The sequence below is a fragment of the Crocuta crocuta genome, unplaced genomic scaffold (genome assembly GCF_008692635.1).
Source record: "Crocuta crocuta isolate KB4526 unplaced genomic scaffold, BGI_CrCroc_1.0 scaffold25, whole genome shotgun sequence".
Lineage (NCBI taxonomy): Eukaryota > Metazoa > Chordata > Mammalia > Carnivora > Hyaenidae > Crocuta > Crocuta crocuta.
The window spans coordinates 20876778-20894018 of record NW_027532015.1 but is presented as its reverse complement, the minus strand read 5'-3'; the positions used below and the strand labels follow the sequence as shown (position 1 = coordinate 20894018).

The 17241-nt window shown below is 38.9% G+C and overlaps 1 protein-coding gene across 5 annotated transcripts in view; it reads right to left on the bottom strand.

Moving 5' to 3' along the window:
• Positions 1-15349: 15349 nt before the first annotated feature.
• Positions 15350-17241, bottom strand: part of ARHGAP18 (Rho GTPase activating protein 18) — a 195174-nt gene continuing 193282 nt past the window's right edge. For all 5 annotated transcript variants that reach the window (XM_077776179.1, XM_077776175.1, XM_077776177.1 and 2 more), the window contains exon 15: positions 15350-16837. In XM_077776179.1, coding sequence (XP_077632305.1) covers positions 16746-16837 — 92 coding nt within the window. In that variant the 3' untranslated portion in view covers positions 15350-16745. The remainder of the gene's footprint in view (positions 16838-17241) is intronic.

The following is a 17241-nucleotide window of genomic DNA, read 5'->3' as shown; positions in this document are numbered from 1 at the left end:
CTGTCAGGAAATCTTATTGGCCCCACCTTTGAAAGCATATCCAGAATCTCACCATTTCTCACTGATCCCACAGGTAACACAGCCAACATTATCTCTTACCTAGGTTAGTACAATCGCCTTCTCACCCTTATCTCTGCTTTTATCCTTATTATTTCCATCCCCACCCCCAACTCTGATTTATTTTCCAAAGAGTGTTTCTTTCAAAAACCTGTTTTAGTGCATCTTATCGCTCTGTTCAAAATACTTCAGTACTAACCCACTCTACCAAAGAAATACCTTTCTATGAACTGGCTGTACTGTTATTATCTCTCTGACCTAATTAGCCTACTACTCCATGCTGGCTCACTTTGCCTCAGCCACACTGGCGTTTTATTATTCCACTAATGTGCCAGGTATATCCCTTGTCCTGGGCTTTGTACTGGCCTTTGTCTATCCGCCTGGAGAATGCCCTTCCATATGTCCCTATATCTAACTCCTTCGCATTTCTCATTTCTTTAATGAGTCCCACACTGACCACCTCATTTAAAATTACAATTCTCCTCTTGTTCTATTTCTCCTCTCTCTAAATACATAGCACTTATAATTCCAACATGGTATGGATTGTATTTTTTTCTGTCTCCCTTTATTAGAATATAAAGACCAATATCATATGTTTGCACGTATNTAAAATATTTTTAAAAAAAAAAAAAAAAAAAAAAAAGAATATAAAGACCATAAAGGACAACATCCTAAGTAGAGTGCCTGGTACTCAGTAGATATTTGTTGGATAAATGACTTCAGTTTCTCAGTTAAGATGACCCTTGAAAGTTGAGTGTGTGGTTTGTTAGTTTCCTACTGCTACTCTAACAAATTACCATAAATTTAGTAGCACAAGACAATACAAATTTATTCTCTTACTGCGCTAGAGGTCAATGTCTAAAATCAAGGTGCCAGCACCACTGTGTTCCTTCTGGAGGGTTCAAGGAGAAGCAGTTTCCTTAACACTTTTGGCTTCTAGAGGTTGTCTGTATTCTTTGGCTCTTAGCTCCTTCATCATCACGCCAACCTGTTGCTTCTGTTGTCACATCTTCTACCACATGCTTCCATTGCCTGCCTCTTATCAAAGACCCTGTTGTGACACATCAGGCCAATCCTGATAAGCGAGGATAATCTCTCCACCTCAACTTCATCACAACAGCAAAGGCTTTTTTGCTATATGAAGTAACACTCGCGAGTCCTGAGGATTACAATGTGGACATCTTTGGGAGGCCATACGTCAGCCTACCACACATGGAAATTGGTTTTCTGGGTCCGTCTGTGAAGCATAGCCAAACTGGGCAACAGCTAAAGACCTGTGATAAAATTACTATATTTGCCAGTGTATCAGTGTATCAGGCACAAGAAGGGATAGCCAGGCACTCTTTTTTCTTTTCTTTTTTTCAGATAACCTGAAAGGGAAACAATGCAATTTCTCCTTGAATAGGCATGTAGTGGAGCTGGGAAAGAAACCCAGCAGAAGTGTGTTAGAGAAGTTTTGAGTAAAGATGTAAGATAGAAGGCTGGGAATCTGTTCAGAGGTGAGAAATGGCATCTCTCCTGAGCCACATTAAGGATTCTGGACCCGGTTTCAAGGGAAATCAGAAACCACTGAGGGGACTTACACAGGGGAGTGGCTTGGTCAGATTTACATTTTAAAGCATATCACTCTTGCAATAATGTGGAAAAAGAAAGTGAGAGCAAGAGGGCATGTGAAAAGACCACTTGAGAGAATGTGTGTCATCTAGGGGACAGTGGCTTGCTGCAATTCCTTCTCTGAAAATGAAGACCGTATTGTGATCAACCTCATGTGCCTATCACAATGACCCAATGGAAATACATCTCAAGCAGCGACTTGGGCATATAGGCTGTGCTGCCTACCAGCATTGTAACACTGATTCCAACTTCAGCTATCCATTCCTCTCACAAAATTACAGAGAGACTGCTTCAAAGGAAATAAGGTATTGATTGCGTCTAACACACGGTATTTAAAAAAACAATAAAACACTGACGTAAGCACAGTGGGATAGTAGCTAGACTCTGCACAATCTTATTAGGTCCAGAAGACATGTCGGCAAACACCTCTTGCTAATGGAGATAAGAGATGATTACCCGTTCAGAGAGAACACTGGATCCTGGATTTCAGTAACAGCAAATCAAGGAGAAACAAATTCGCCTCTGGGACTTTTAGCGGCCAAAGATTAATTATGAACATGAACAATGTGGAGGGTTTTCAGAAGCATTTTTCTTTTTTTTTTTTTGTAATTTTTAAATATTTTTACTTATTATTGAGACAGAGAGAGACAGAGCATGAGCATAGGAGGGGCAGAGAGAGGGAGAGACACAGAATCTGAAGGAGGCTCCAAGCTCTGAGCTGTCAGCTCAGAGCCTGATGTGGGGCTCAGGCTCACAAACTGCAAGATCATGACCTGAGCCGAGTTGGATGCCCAACCAACTGAGCCACCCAGGCGCCCCTCAGAAGCATTTTCCTTAGAGTCACCAAGCAATAAGCCCTACCAGTATTGTGCACAGAAGCATCGACTGGGCATGACCTGTAGGCTCAGGTCATGTCTCTAGCACTTACCAGATGCACCAATAGGAAAGTCATGTGAATTTTGAGCCTCAGCTACCCTTTCTGAAAATTGAGATAATTACAGAAATACTGCACCATGGTTCTTCATCCGAATTTAAGGTGAAAATGCTTACAAAGTGCTAACACAGTGGATGATACAGAGTAAGTACCCACACGGTTATTGATATTATTAAGATTGTTCATTGTTGTCACTTTTCTTTTCTTATATGTTTGTCAATTCGGTAGCTTTGAAGGAATTGCAAAGAGCATTTTGAAAGGTTAGGGAGGCAGAAAAGAGGCCAGCAAGGAAGTAGCACAGGGAGTGTTAGGGTCAATACCACGTCATCTTTACCAGAGAGAGAACATACTTGTCTGTGACTCAAGCAAGGATGGAGGAACTGTGCTCCAATCTAAGTGTGTTAGAAAACAGGCTAAGATCAGACACAGGAAGATGAAAGCAGGAGCCAAGGGGAGAATGACAGTGTGGAAGCTCCCAGAGAAACTCATCTCCTACAGTGTCTGGCTCACTGTCACCAGAAATCTGACAGCACACGAGGGGAATAAACGGGAACACTGGCAGTATTCTCACGGCTGCAGCTGCCCTCTCTGAAAACATAGGCACATTAACCCTCTGTAAATGAAACGTGGTAAGAAGCTGTTTGCAGCCTTCTCTGGAGGGCATTGTTGGAGTATGAAAAAGAACCACTTAAAAATAACAAGACTGCTGTTGTCAATAAATGAAATTCTGAAGACAATCTCATTAGATACTATTAAGACTAAGAGAGCTCATGTTTCTGAGTTTCCCAACAGATTTGGACTGCCACAGCTTATAAATTGCATATGATTAGAAAAAAAATTAAAAGATAATCTAATTCACCAAAAGCCAAGGGGTAGATGTAAGTCAAGGATAAGAAAAAGAAATGTGTCTATGTGGCCAAGCCTCCTCAGAAAAGAGGAGAAATGAAGAGTCACTTAGCTGACACTCTTCCCTTTTGATGCCCCATAAACTCAGGCTGACTCAAGTGCATGTAACACTACGGAAAATAAGTACTTTGGATTCGTCTCAGCAAAGCACATTCGAGCAGGCACCTGAAATGGCTGTTGTAAGCTGAATTTAACACTTTTCAGAACTAAGAATGACTGGGTGTCTTTGGCAGACTAGATATGATTGATTACATGTCACCCTCATGCAAAAAAGATTTTGGCTCCCCGTTGCCTACGCTGATTTTGAAAAGCCTTCCCTTTCTCTGCTCAGTCCCCACGATGGGATTAGAAAAACCTAAGTGTCCCAAATTCGATCCCAACTAGGTATGGAGACTAACAAGAGTATGCTTGGTCTAAATTCTAAATTCCCGGGAAAAACTGTTCATCACAAGTGTTCACTCCTGGTGCAATTACACAGGGCAAGTCTCACACCACAAGCATGCCTCAGGGAAGGGAAAGTGCAGATTCAGCACGGGTCCCAAAGTGTGCCCCCCTTACATCTCCCCCCTCTTTCTCTCCTGTTCCTTGCACTCAACCACATCATGGTTTGCCATGCCTTCCACTTCCTTTCTCTGGGTTTTCTCAAGATTTCCTCAGGGTGGAATACCCTGTTTCTAAGATCTACCTGTTGGGAAAAAAAAATCAGATATGGCCTTCAAGTCCTCTCTCTGTTTGGGAATTGGTCAGAATACAAGTTTAGATTCATCGATTTTAAAGGATAGTTTACGATGGTAAGCTTAAAGGACCCAGATCTTAGTGAAGGTAATAAGATGAATCTAGTTGGGGATGTTGACAGTGGGGCTTCTCTGTTATATGCTGGCTCCTTACCGCGGAACATATGTGGATATTGGCATATGTGTCATGGAAGCCTGATTTGGGGTGTTTGTGTCTCTTTAAATCCCAGCCAGACATTTTGAAATCATAGCATTATTACCTTAACAAGATCACCAGTGCTATATTGTCGAATTAGTCCCAGTTGACATATCAACTCTTAAATACGGTCACAGAATGACAGCTGGCCACGAACACTCAGTCATCTACAGAGCTCCAGGCCCTTGGACGTACTGAGCATGACGGGCTTGGCCAGCCACACACCATCTCAAGAGGATGCCTCTTTTTTATCCTCTCAAGTGACGCACTACTTGAGCACTTTGGTTTTTACTTCCTGGATTAGGCTGTCAACATCATGGCCCATTATGAGTGGTATGTGCTTTGTCGTCAGTTGGATCCTAATGCTGTCACTTAGCTGACTTTGTTGGAGAAGCTTCCTTGTTGGTAAAACAAGGGATAAAACTATCATTCTCTTCAATGCAGTGTGAAAATCCAACGGCAATGTATACAAAACACGTGACACATTGACTGGTACAAAGTAAGTGCCCAATAAATGCTAATAACATCATTATTATTTCTTGCAGGCACAGTCTGCCCCTTATTGATATGTGAGTACATTGCCTATACTTAAGGGCAAAAACAATAAATGAATTTAATATAAAAATGAATTTAATATAAGGCATTGTACTTACAATGCCTCCCATCACCTGACCCAGAGTGCTGCCAAATGCCTAATGGGGTGACACGGACATCTTCCCTGATGACAATGTTATATATGACAAAGATACCAGCTTCTTTAAACTAATTAAGTCTCTGTTGTGACTAAACCTGCCTGTCTTCTTTGAAGTCTTTTCAGAATCCTACCTATGTTACACATGCATAAGCTCTAGGTGCTCATGAGCCACAAACATTCCCTGAGCACCTACCACTTGCCAATTACTGCATTAAACAAGGCAGACACCAGATGAGAAAAAACCGCCTCTGCTCTAATGTGCTGACAATCTCATTCTGGGATGCCTTATCTGCTTTAACACTTAGCTTAATGCTCACTTCCTGTTCACCAATCCACAGTTCACACAATTTAACGATTTGTCATGCTTTCACTCCTTGGTCTTCACATTCTTGAGCTGGAGAATCAGGATCTTTCCCACAGAGGATGGTGTCAGTTGTGTAGACCTGCTTTGGTTACATCAAAATGCCATCATCACCACTGCCATCATCATAGCTAATATTCAGTATACAATGCATACAATTTACAAAGCACATTTACATAAATTGTACATTTGCTGTTCCCAGACTTCACATAGCAGTTCGTTTACCATAGCTCTGTGGAATATGGTCTCCGCTGGTTTTTTTTATATTTTGTATTAATTTTTTTTTTTGATGTTTATTCACTTTTGAGCAGGAGAAAGAGACAGAGCACAAGGAGGGGATGGGTGGAGAGAGAGAGAGGGAGACACAGACTCCAAAGCAGGCTCCAGGCTCTGAGCTGTCAGCACAGAGCCCAAAGTGGAGCTTGAAGCCATGAACTGTGAAACTGACCTGAGCCAAAGCAGAATGCTTAATGTACTGAGCCATCCAGGCACCTTGACAAGCCTCACTCCTCAGTGTTTTTTGGCCACAACAGGTCACTGGGACTTTGTCTAATGGAACAATCTATGTAGTGTCTGCCATGTTTCTACTTTAGGTTCAGACCCAGAATAATGCACATTACCTTTTACATTTGAATGAATGTTTCTTCCAATCTTTGTTTTTGTACTTAACCATCCTCGGAGGTTGTCTGCTACCTGTGCACCCATTCAGAGATTTTCAAGTGCTTCTTACGGTGTGAGGTCAGATGCCAAAGATGTTCATTCCTAAATGCTCATCTGCTGTCATGGGACTGAAGGATTTTTGGTGTTTGTTTTACTACATTTTTACTCACTAACTGCGTATCTCTGAATTCTTAGTCATTGTACTTCCCTACCTAGAGAAGTTCATTTTCCTTATTCTCTGTTATTGCCTCCACGTATTCCCTGACCCAATGCCTGGCAATTCCATAAAAGTTGCACTTACATACACCTTGTACTTAAACACAGGTTGGTATAAAAGTTTGAGAAGCCAGTTTTACATCTCAAATATATATACCAGTTTCCCAATACTCAAATGCCTCTTAGCCCTTATTTTCCATAATTTCCATTTGCTATAAACTGGACCAGTCCAAAACCAGGTCTGCAGTGAAATATGATGTCCATTCCAATGGGTCAGTGCCCATGCCACACCAGTGATTAAAATTTGAGTTTCATTCCTATGAATGAGTTTACTTACATATATGTTGATATGAGATGCTCCAGTTTTATATATTGTCTAACTTTGTAGAAAACAACTGAGTCAGGAAACCTCAGGTTGAATGAAATGGCTGAAATTCCTTTTCTCCAGCAATTCCTACAGTTGAGTCAACAAGTTAAAGGAGATGATGAGAATCAATATTATTTTAAACACAAGACTTCTTTATTAAATAATGGTCTCCCAGCTCAAAAGAACTCTGGAACACCTAAATAAAAATATTAAAAAATCAAATTATTTTAAAGCCAAACTAAGAAAAACATTTTCCATTGATGATAATGATGATGCCGCTGCTGAATGACAACTGTATGACTAACTATGGGCCAGGTGCTCTTCTATAACATTTATATTAAATATTTGCTATACATTCATACTCCTTCAATACACAAATATGATATATCTAAGTATCCTAATAGGTTAAATATCAAATATATACATAACTATTTCTGTAATAGAGAAACAAAGACTATAGAGAGTCCTTTCCTGGTTTTATGAATTCATTAATAAATATATAAAATATGGGTATAATTACCCACAAAATGCAAATTAAAGCAGTGAAATGTAATTTCTTCATCCATAAAATTAATGAATAGTAAAATAGTGATAGTGAGAAGACATTATAGACTGCCATTGATAGAAGTATTTCCTAAAAAGCTATTTGACAATATATGCAATAAAAACTTTAAATATTATTATACTTTGAGTCAGTAATTATTTTCTGGCATACTTCTCAGAAACTGACAAAATGAATTACTGTAACAAATCTGTATGAGTCAAATCGTTTCAAATTGTTTGTTTTCAACAATTATGAAGAAAAACCTGTTAGCTGATAGATCACAAATAGCTTTGATAATAGATTATAATGATTTTTGGCATGTGATAAACTTTAAGAGAGTTTTTAAAAACTAAATCACTGTGGGGCACCTGGGTGGCTCAGTTGGTTGGGTGTCTGACTTCAGCTCAGGTCATCACGTCACGGTTCATGAGTTCAAGCCCCACATCCAGTTCTGTGCTGGCAGCTCAGAGCCTGGACCCTGCTTCGGATTCTGTGTCTCCCTCTCTCTCTCTGCCCCTCCCCTGCTCGTACACTCTCTGTCAAAAAATAAACATTTAAAAGAAAATTTTAAAAAAATGAATCACTGCTATAACTAAGTTTTAAAATTCTGATTTACATTTGTATGTTTACAAGTGTCTAATGACTATATAGTTATATCCCCATACATATATATAGGTAAAGTTGAAAAATAGAAGAATTGAGGCTAAATTTATTAGGAATAAGTAATCCTATCCATTAATAATTGAGAATGAAACAAAACCCTGTTTCATTAAGAACCCCATCTTCAATAAAATTGAAATTTTGTATATATCATCTTTATCAAAATTTCTAATGTTTTTGTTGTTTAATCAACTATGACTTCAATATATACTTAGTGTGCTGCACAGAACTGAAATTAATCTATGCCATTGAATATATTAAATTTCTAAGGAGGAAGTACAATGGAAATAGGGAAAAAGGACCAATGTAAAATTTCTTGTTACTACTGAAGAGCTTTTAAGCTAAATTTAGAAAAAAATAACAGTATCTAATCACTACGGTATCAAATCTCACTTGACACATTTCAAAGTATTAGAATTCCTGTGCAATTATTTAAACTTACGATAAAAATTTTAGATTTCTCCTTAAAATATGCAATAATTGGGAAAATTATTTTAGAGGGTGAGAAAAACTTGAAGCACAGAGTTATATAGCACTTCAATGCATTGTTTACCTCTCAAAAATTGAGATATGGAAATGAAGCTTCTAACTAAATGAAGCTTTCTAAATGAAGCTGTCCTAATCTCATGTTATATAACATCACATTTTCCAATATATCTAATATATATCACCCAGGTTTCGCTGTATAGATTATAGTGGGGAGAGCAATGGCTCTTATTACATGTGGCAATGCAGAGAAGCAGTAAGGGACAGAATGATATGATGCTCTTGAATTAATTAACTGAAGAAATACAGGTAATATCAGGTATTAGGAATTGTGTGAAAACTATTTTATGATCATTTCCCCCTCCCCTCTGTAAGATATCAAAGAAAAAAAAACTGCAGTAAACCTCATTCCTTCTGTCCCTCCCCAACACTCCCAAACAAGTTCATAGCTTCTAGTTCCTAAGGACATCTTGGCCTGTCACTATAGGCTTCTGTTGCCATCACTCCAAAACAACTTGCTGTTTAGAAGGTCAGCCCTGAACGTGTAAACTTCAGCTCTAATGGTTTCTACTCAGTCTTCATCTGGTTCACTTCCCTCAACTATTTGACACAGTTGACCACTTCTTACTTGCCAAATTGGTTGTTTTCCAGAACATGTATGACTTTCACTCTTCCAGTCTGAACTGCTCCTTTCAAGGTGTCTCTTCTTTTATGCATCCCCTAAGTGGCAGGCTACCTCAAAGTTGTTCTGAGCCCTCTCTTGGCTCTACATACTCAGGGGTGATTCTTTTTTCTCCAGTGGCTTTACCTATCACCTCCAAGCAAATATTTTCTAAATATCCATCTTTCAAAGACGTCTTTCTTGGGGCGCCTGGGTGGCTTAGTCAGTTGGGCATCCGACTTTCGCTTAGGTCAGGATCTCGCGGTTCGTGGGTTTGAGCCCCGCGTCAGGCTCTGTGCTGACTGCCAGCTCAGAGCCTGGAGCTTGTTTCAGAGTCTGTGACTCCCTCTCTCTCTGACCCTCCCCTGCTCACGCTGTCTCTCTCTCTCTCTTAGAAATAAATAAAACATTTTAAAAAAATTTCAAAGACATGTTTCTTAAAAGAGATCTCATTTCTAACTGTGTAGGCTCTTCATACATCTCAAGTTCAACAAATCTTCATTGTCTCTCCCTATCAGACTCATAATACTCCCTTCTCTCTTCCCTCAACCCCTTCATCCCAAACCAGTACTTGCCATTCTAGGGCACAATGCAAAACATCATCATCTTCTCCCAGGGGTCTTTAACACCTCCCTCTCTCAGTCCTTTCCATCCAATAGAATCATCCAGTCCTCTTGATCCCAATGCTGCAATAGCAATATAACTCATTGTCACTTATTTTCATTCTGAGTCTCATCCTTTCTGGCCTGGCGTACTCTATGGTATCCTAACTGGGCTTCCAGTTTAAATACCAAAGCCTCCTTTAACAATTACCCTATCAACAACCTCTTTTTCTAGACTTCTACTAAATTTTAATCATTAGCTGCACCCATTTTTTAAATAATTATATATTTTTTTAATGTTTTTTTAAAAATTTATTTCTGAGACAGAGAGAGACAGCGTGAGCAGGGGAGGGTCAGAGAGAGAGGGAGACATATAATCCAAAGACAGGCTCTGAGCTAGCTGTCAGCACAGAGCCTGAAATGGGGCTCGAACCCACAAACCACGAGATCATGACCTGAGCCGAAGTAGGACGCTTACCCAACTGAGCCACCCAGGTGCCCCAGCTGCAACCATTTCTGTCTCCCTGCAATCACAGTCCATTTGCTGAGAATACATTCCCTATCACCAGCCCATATGAATGATATCCATACATCTAAATCTGGTGTTTTGTGGAAATGCATCAGATGAATGATTTTTACATCACCAAAATGTAAACCACAGTGGAGCATGTAGCAAGCACTAAAATGTTTGGAAAGGTAGAAACAAGGAACAAATACATAGCCATGTCTTTTTTTCTCTGAACCTTAAAAAAAATTTTTTTTTAATGTTTTATTTTTGAGAGAGACAGAGCACAACTGGGGGAAGGGGAGGGATACAGACAGACAGACAGACACAGAATCTGAAACAAGCTCCAGGCTCTCAGTCTGATGAAGAGCCAACTTGGGAATGGCAAGATCATGAACTAGGCCAAAGTCAGATGCTTAACTCACTGAGCCACCCAGGCACCCCATTTTCTGAACCTTTAAAGTATGCCTTATAACAACATTTTCTAAGGAACTCACAGTATGCTGTAAGGCATTATTTAATAATGCCTTAAGAATTTCTTCAGAATAAAGAATGTTAATCCCTTCCCCCATTTTTAACATGAAGACAAGCTTAATGATGAACAAGTCATGTCCTAGAATGAGTTTCCAGATTCTTGGACAAAAGGTGATGCATAATCTCTCAAAAGTTGATTCTTCTGTTCTCAGAATTTTCTCTTGCCTGATACAACTGGGTGATATAAACAACCAAAACTAAGATACCTCAAGAGTTCTCACATTGAAATGAAGAGTTTCAAAGGGACACACAATGATCAAATCACTTCTGTTTTCTAACAAGACTACAATCAGGTGAAAGAAAGAAAAAATTATCTGATCTACTGTTCAGAACTGGGCCACTCTCTGTGACTTTCTGTCAACGGTAAATTTCTTGTTCACTCTGGCCCTGGCTGGAGGGGAATGTGACTTAAGGCAGAGAGCACATGAAAGCCGCCATCTTGTAAAGGTCATAGGAGATACAACAAGAGAAGAAGTGAGCTGCTCAGGTGAAACAAAGGGTGAACATCAAAAGAGGAGCAAAGACAGTGGAGAGTGGACTGCTTTCTCTGAAGCTCACCTGAGCTCCTCTGGCTGAGAAATCAAGACTTGAAATCTCAAGATAAAAAGCTTGCTTTTGACAAAATCAGTGCATATTGGCTTTAGTTGGAAATACCATAGAAGCAGCTTTTCTGGCAACCAACCTGTTTCTCTTATACAGTATGCAGCTATGTGTGAAAATAGCTCATGAAACCCTTCAAAGAAATCTTCAGGAGTTTAAGAAATAATTATATGGAGGGAGGGGAGATTCTAATGTTTCATATTAAAACCCTTTCTACCAGAGCCAAGTTACTCCATGCAGTCCTTCAGGTTAGAATTGAAAAAGCTGGATGCCAAGTCCAAATTCTAAGATGTGAGCCCAAGTGAAATGAATGAAAGGAAAATTACGATTGCTGTACTTGTTAAATATAAGATTTGAGAAATCACACTTCCAGCAGCAGGAGCTGGTAACACCAACTGAAGAGGCCCAGGATTATCCTTTGAGCAAACAATGTATCAGGTAGGAAAAGGAACTGGGTTAGAGCTGGTTTTCTCCCTGGACTTCTTGGTCTGAGATACAGAGAGAATTCTATCCCCTCTTTTAAATGAAACAAATCATGTTTAATGTGGAGTTGACTTTGAAGCAAAACTTGGAATGGAATGATTTCTGTGCCCTTTAGCAATGCCACAGATACCCTGAGGAAGAGTTAGGGTCAGTGATTTCCAGGTAGGAAAGTAATATGGCATTGAAACCAACAACCCTGAATGAGACAGAGATACTACTGTATCTGATAATATTCCTAATAAGTTTCTTGAATATTATCAGGCAGATACACTGCTGAGTCCTTTGATAAATTCGTTCTAGTGAGCTGCCAAGAAGCAGTACTGTTATTCTCATTATACAAAGTAGAAAATGAGGGCTAAGTGGTTTGTCTTGGGTCACATTAGGTAACCCAGGTAGTCTGGTTCCAGCATCCATCTCCCCTGTTAATATATTACACAATCTCATAAATTTCAAAAACTATTTAGCCTAGTATTCAAGGGCTCTGTATACCTCCTACTTCTGCTAACACCTCATTTATTTATTTGCTCCCTTGCATAGCAGAAAATTTGTAGGCATTGTCCAATACTCACACTTGGACTTTTCTCTCTCTTAACCTGGCTATAATCTGTCTTCCATCCCTATCACTTTACCTAAATGGCTCATCAGGTCAGCAATGTCCTCCACATAGTAAACCCAGTGGCCAATTCCTGGCCTTGAGCTCATGTGAGCCATAAGTAGAATCAGACATGACAGTTACTCTCTCCTCCTTGACTGCCTTTCTTCACTTGGCTTCTGGCACATCACAACCTCATTACCTCAAAGGTCACTTCTCTTCAGTCTCTTTTGCTGGTTCCTTCTCGTCATCATAACCTCTGACATCAGGCATCTCCAAAGCTCATCTCTTGGTGTTTTCTCTACCATATCCACATTCACTCCTTTGGTGACCTCATGCAAGCTCATGGTTAAAGTTAAAAGTTCATGTACCTGCTACTGATCACAGCCTAGACCGCTCTCCCAAACATCTGCATGGATAGCTGACTACTTGATATTGTCACATGGATGTCCAATAGGCACTTCAAATTTAACATGACCACAATGGAACCCCTGAATTCCTAACTCCTCAGAATATCTCATTTACCTTCACCTTCCCCATTTCTCATGTTGGAAGCTCCATTCTTCCAACTAGTTATGTCAAAAATCTTGGGATTAGTCTTTTAAATTTTTTAAAATATTTTTTGGGGAGGGAGAGACAAAGAGGGAGCGTGAACACAAGCAGTAGAGGGGCAGAGAGAGAGGGAGACACAGACTCCGAACCAGGCTACAGGCTCTGAGCTGTCAGCACAGAAGCTGACACAGGGGCTTGAACTATGGACTGCGAGATCATGACCTGAGTCAAAGTAGGACACTTAACCAACTGAACCACCAGGCGCCCCATGATTAGTCTTAATGAAAAATGCACACTTTCTCTCATACAAGAAACCCTGTAAGCTCTAACTTGAAAACTATATCCAGAATCTGACCACTTCTTATCACTCCAGTTACTGCCCTCACCAACAGTGCCGTTTCGCTCTCAAAAAGATCTTAATGAATTACAGCTGTCCTAATAGAAGGCCATGATCTCATTCCCCATCCCTGTCCCAGTGTTGGATCTCATCCATTAGTTTTACCTGCTGCACTGCACTCCAGCCTCGCTGGTACCCTTGCTAACCTTTGGTAAACCAGGCACACCATTGCCTTTGGGCCTTTGTCCTAATTATTCCCTCTGTCTGGAATGCTCTTCTCCCAGATACATACATTGAAAGTTTCTGACTTCCTTTAAGTCTTTGTTCAGTTATTAGATGTTCAATGAAAGACTACTTACTACTACAGTGAACTTATCACTTCACCCTTCAACCCACTTACCCTGTTCATCCTTTTTCTGGGTCCGTTGCACTTAAATCCTTTCAAAATATTAGATAATTATATATATATATATAAATAATATATATATATTTATTTAAATTATTATTTTGTTCGCTGATGTATCTTCAGGGTAGAACATGACTAGCACACATATGTAAATGCCCAATACATATTGAATGAAAAAAAACACATAGATGCTAAAGACAAATTATGCATCCTTAGTCTTCCTTTTTACTTTCTTGGTTCACGCTTCTCTTGTCCTGATCCTTCTACTTGAAATAGCTATTGTCAAAAGGTCTCATCTTGGTTCAGAAAATCTCCCTCACCTCTCTCCCTCCCAACTCAACAGGTTAAGGATAAAAACAGACTAATAAGTAGAACACAGAAACACTGAAATTAATATTATTTATAATTTTCCAAAATCAGTGATTAAAGTGAGAGATCCATGGTGTTCTCTCCTCATTGCCTTGTAAATGCCTGGCACTGAGTCTTAATCACTTACCTATGAACTCAGGTTCACTTTTAAAACTTCCCATAGTTTAGATGCAAAGGAATCCCTGACCAATACTGCCACCTACCGATCACGGTGAGAAATCAGTACAATGAGGCAGAAAATGAAATCCAGTCTAACAAAAATTAGGAAGAGACAATAATGAAAAGTTTCATGAAGTCAGTAAAATAAACCGCTTTTCCCCAAAGAGTGATAGCAAGGAGTTTACACTGAACTCTACAGCAGCAATAAGCAAAGACTGTGTACTTATAAAGAAATACAATGATTCCACTTCAAAACAGAGGAAACATCTCTGAAATAGTAACAGGGCAACAAGTTTATAAAAATCAGCTCTTCAACTTTTCAACAGCACCTCTCTAAGAACTAAGATGTCTGAGAATCGTAACAAATATATTTGTTGCTTTTATTGTCCCTCACTGACAAACAAAAACTAATGTACCACAAGACTTAAAGTTCACTAGGAAAAAAAATTATAGAAAAAATATTTGGGTTAATTCCAGGGCACTTATATTTGAGGCTCTAGAAGGCTTCTCCTCTTTAGAAGCAGACAAACATCTGTTTTGGTTAAAGGATATTGTTCAAGATCAATGAACACGTATCATGAGTTCCAAGAACTCAAAATGAAATGGCATCTTTGTATTTATTTACCAGGATCTGGTATTCTTTTCCTCATCAAAAGCCTCTTGTGTTTCCCTCCCCACCCCCACATATACCAGGGGAGTAGTAACTATGGTAAAAAGTTAGCTGACATATGCTTTAAACAGCCGTTTGTCTAAATCATTATACTCATTTTTTTTGAAGTCATGCACCCCATAAAATGCTTCAAACACTTATTTTTGAGTTTATATCAATTGCTTTCAATAACTTAAACTCTATTAATAAAACATTTTGGGAAGCCAATATATACTGTCAATGTCAGAAACAGAATACAATGTGTTTTTGAAAAATTCCAAACGACAAAAGTTTGCTTAAGCAAAAAACTAAGGAAGGAAACAATTTCAGACCCTCTGCATGTCTTCCCACTTTAAAAATCACACCGGAACAAGAGGAGCAGGAAAAGAAGTGGCTTTCAACAAAAATAGAAATAAAAATACAGTACATTCATAACCAAATAGGATTAAAAGTAATAATTCCAAGAGAAGATAATTTAGAAAAATGCATTTAATTATAAAAAATTTTTAAATAAAAAAGCAATGGCACAAATCACCACAGTGTTATTTAAGTGATCATATCCACAGGCTGTTCTTATAATAACATGCTAAAAATTTATGACTGTTCTCATTAACAGCATTTTCCCTCCTAATTGGAGTGACATCAAGAGCTTCTGAGAATATGTAATTGTCCCTAAAATACTACTAAAAGTATCATAAACACAGTCTGTGCAACATTCATTCATATCACCTTTTATTTACTACACTCTAAACTCATAAAATATTGAACACTTCTCACTTCGTTCTTCTTATTTACAGTTCAGAAGCTCATCTCTTGTCACAATATGGTTTGTGCATTAAAATCCCTGGGAATAGTACTTTCCACAGCATTTTTAAAAAATTTACTCTGATTATTTAAAGTGAGTACACAAACAAAAGCTTGTTCCTATGACTGTGTCATACCCAGAAAAAAACTAATTCTTCCTGCAGCCTTATCTATGTATTAGAAAAATCCCTCTTTCAGTAGAATGCATTCTCAACCATTACTGAATTCTACTATCATGCATATTTATATTAATATGACAGTAGGTAAAGCCAGCTAGAACTCCATAAATTTCACTTAGAAGAATACAGTGTACATGAAGCGATCTGGCTTTCATTCTCTTGTTATCCATAATCCAGTTATTCGACATGGATATATTTTAGTTATTGTTAGTATATAAACATTGAATAGTTCAGTAATAATTGGCAGTTTCTGACGGTTTTCTTATCTTGATAGTGGATATGGTTCTGTGCACGTGTCAGATGAACTGAAAACCACGCAAATCACCTCAAATGATACGGCAGGAAGAGGTGGGATGTTATTGCTGGGACAAATGATTCAGAGAGAGGAATATTAACATTGGATAGTGACAGGAATTGAATTCAGTCTATTTTAAGATGTATTGAGTTCACGACTTGCCAAATATCTGGTATTTGTGATCTTTTCGGTTAAAAAGCAAACCTTAGTTGAGGGAAGGCAGACATGAGGAGGGGAAAAAGGAGAGAAAGTACATATTACTAGGTGTATGATTTTAGGAGAAAAAAGTGAGAGGGAAGATCGTATGTTTTCACATAAAACAAATGGTCACATCTGGGCACCTTCCACAGAGTAGAATGGTCTCCAAGCTCATTAGCCCCCTTTCCTCTCACTCCAGAGACATTTGTGTGCTCATATTATTAATAACTAACATAATTCCAGCGGCAGCACAAATCTATAACTTTTTAAGGGCTCAGAGTGTCATTATTCAGTAGTCGGGTACAAAGACTCCCGCCATCTCTTCCATTTCCACTCTTGACCCAGCAAGTGTCCTCAGGAAGTCCTCGTGGTTATCTGCAGCTTCAGCCTCCTATGACGGCTTTGACTTTATAACCCACTCTGCATTGGGGTTGAGCTGATACAAGTCCTTCATGTAAGTGTCATCATCGAGGCAGCGTTCTCCTAGCAAAGAGACATGATATCAGTTGAATATGATACGGAGGTGGAGGTGTGATTTTAAACTTATTCCTCATGGTTTAACTCTGAAATCTTAGACTTCAACATATCTCTCATCCTTTCCCATCTCCCATAATATTGTAAGACTTGGCCAAAATGTTGAAAAAGCCAACTGAGTAGGCTTTCTCTAAAGGAGCGTTTTTCAAATTAATTTAGGAAACTGAAAATACTTTGTGTGAGGGGCTTTGAAATGACTCACTAAAAGCTTACTCACCTTTATTAAGAGGGGCAAGAGTTTGAAACAACACTGCATTCTCTATATCAACATTGCATTCTCGATATCAATAGTAAAAAGCAAGATCAAATGTATAAATATTTAAATAATCCTTGCTAATAGAGTTAACAGTTCA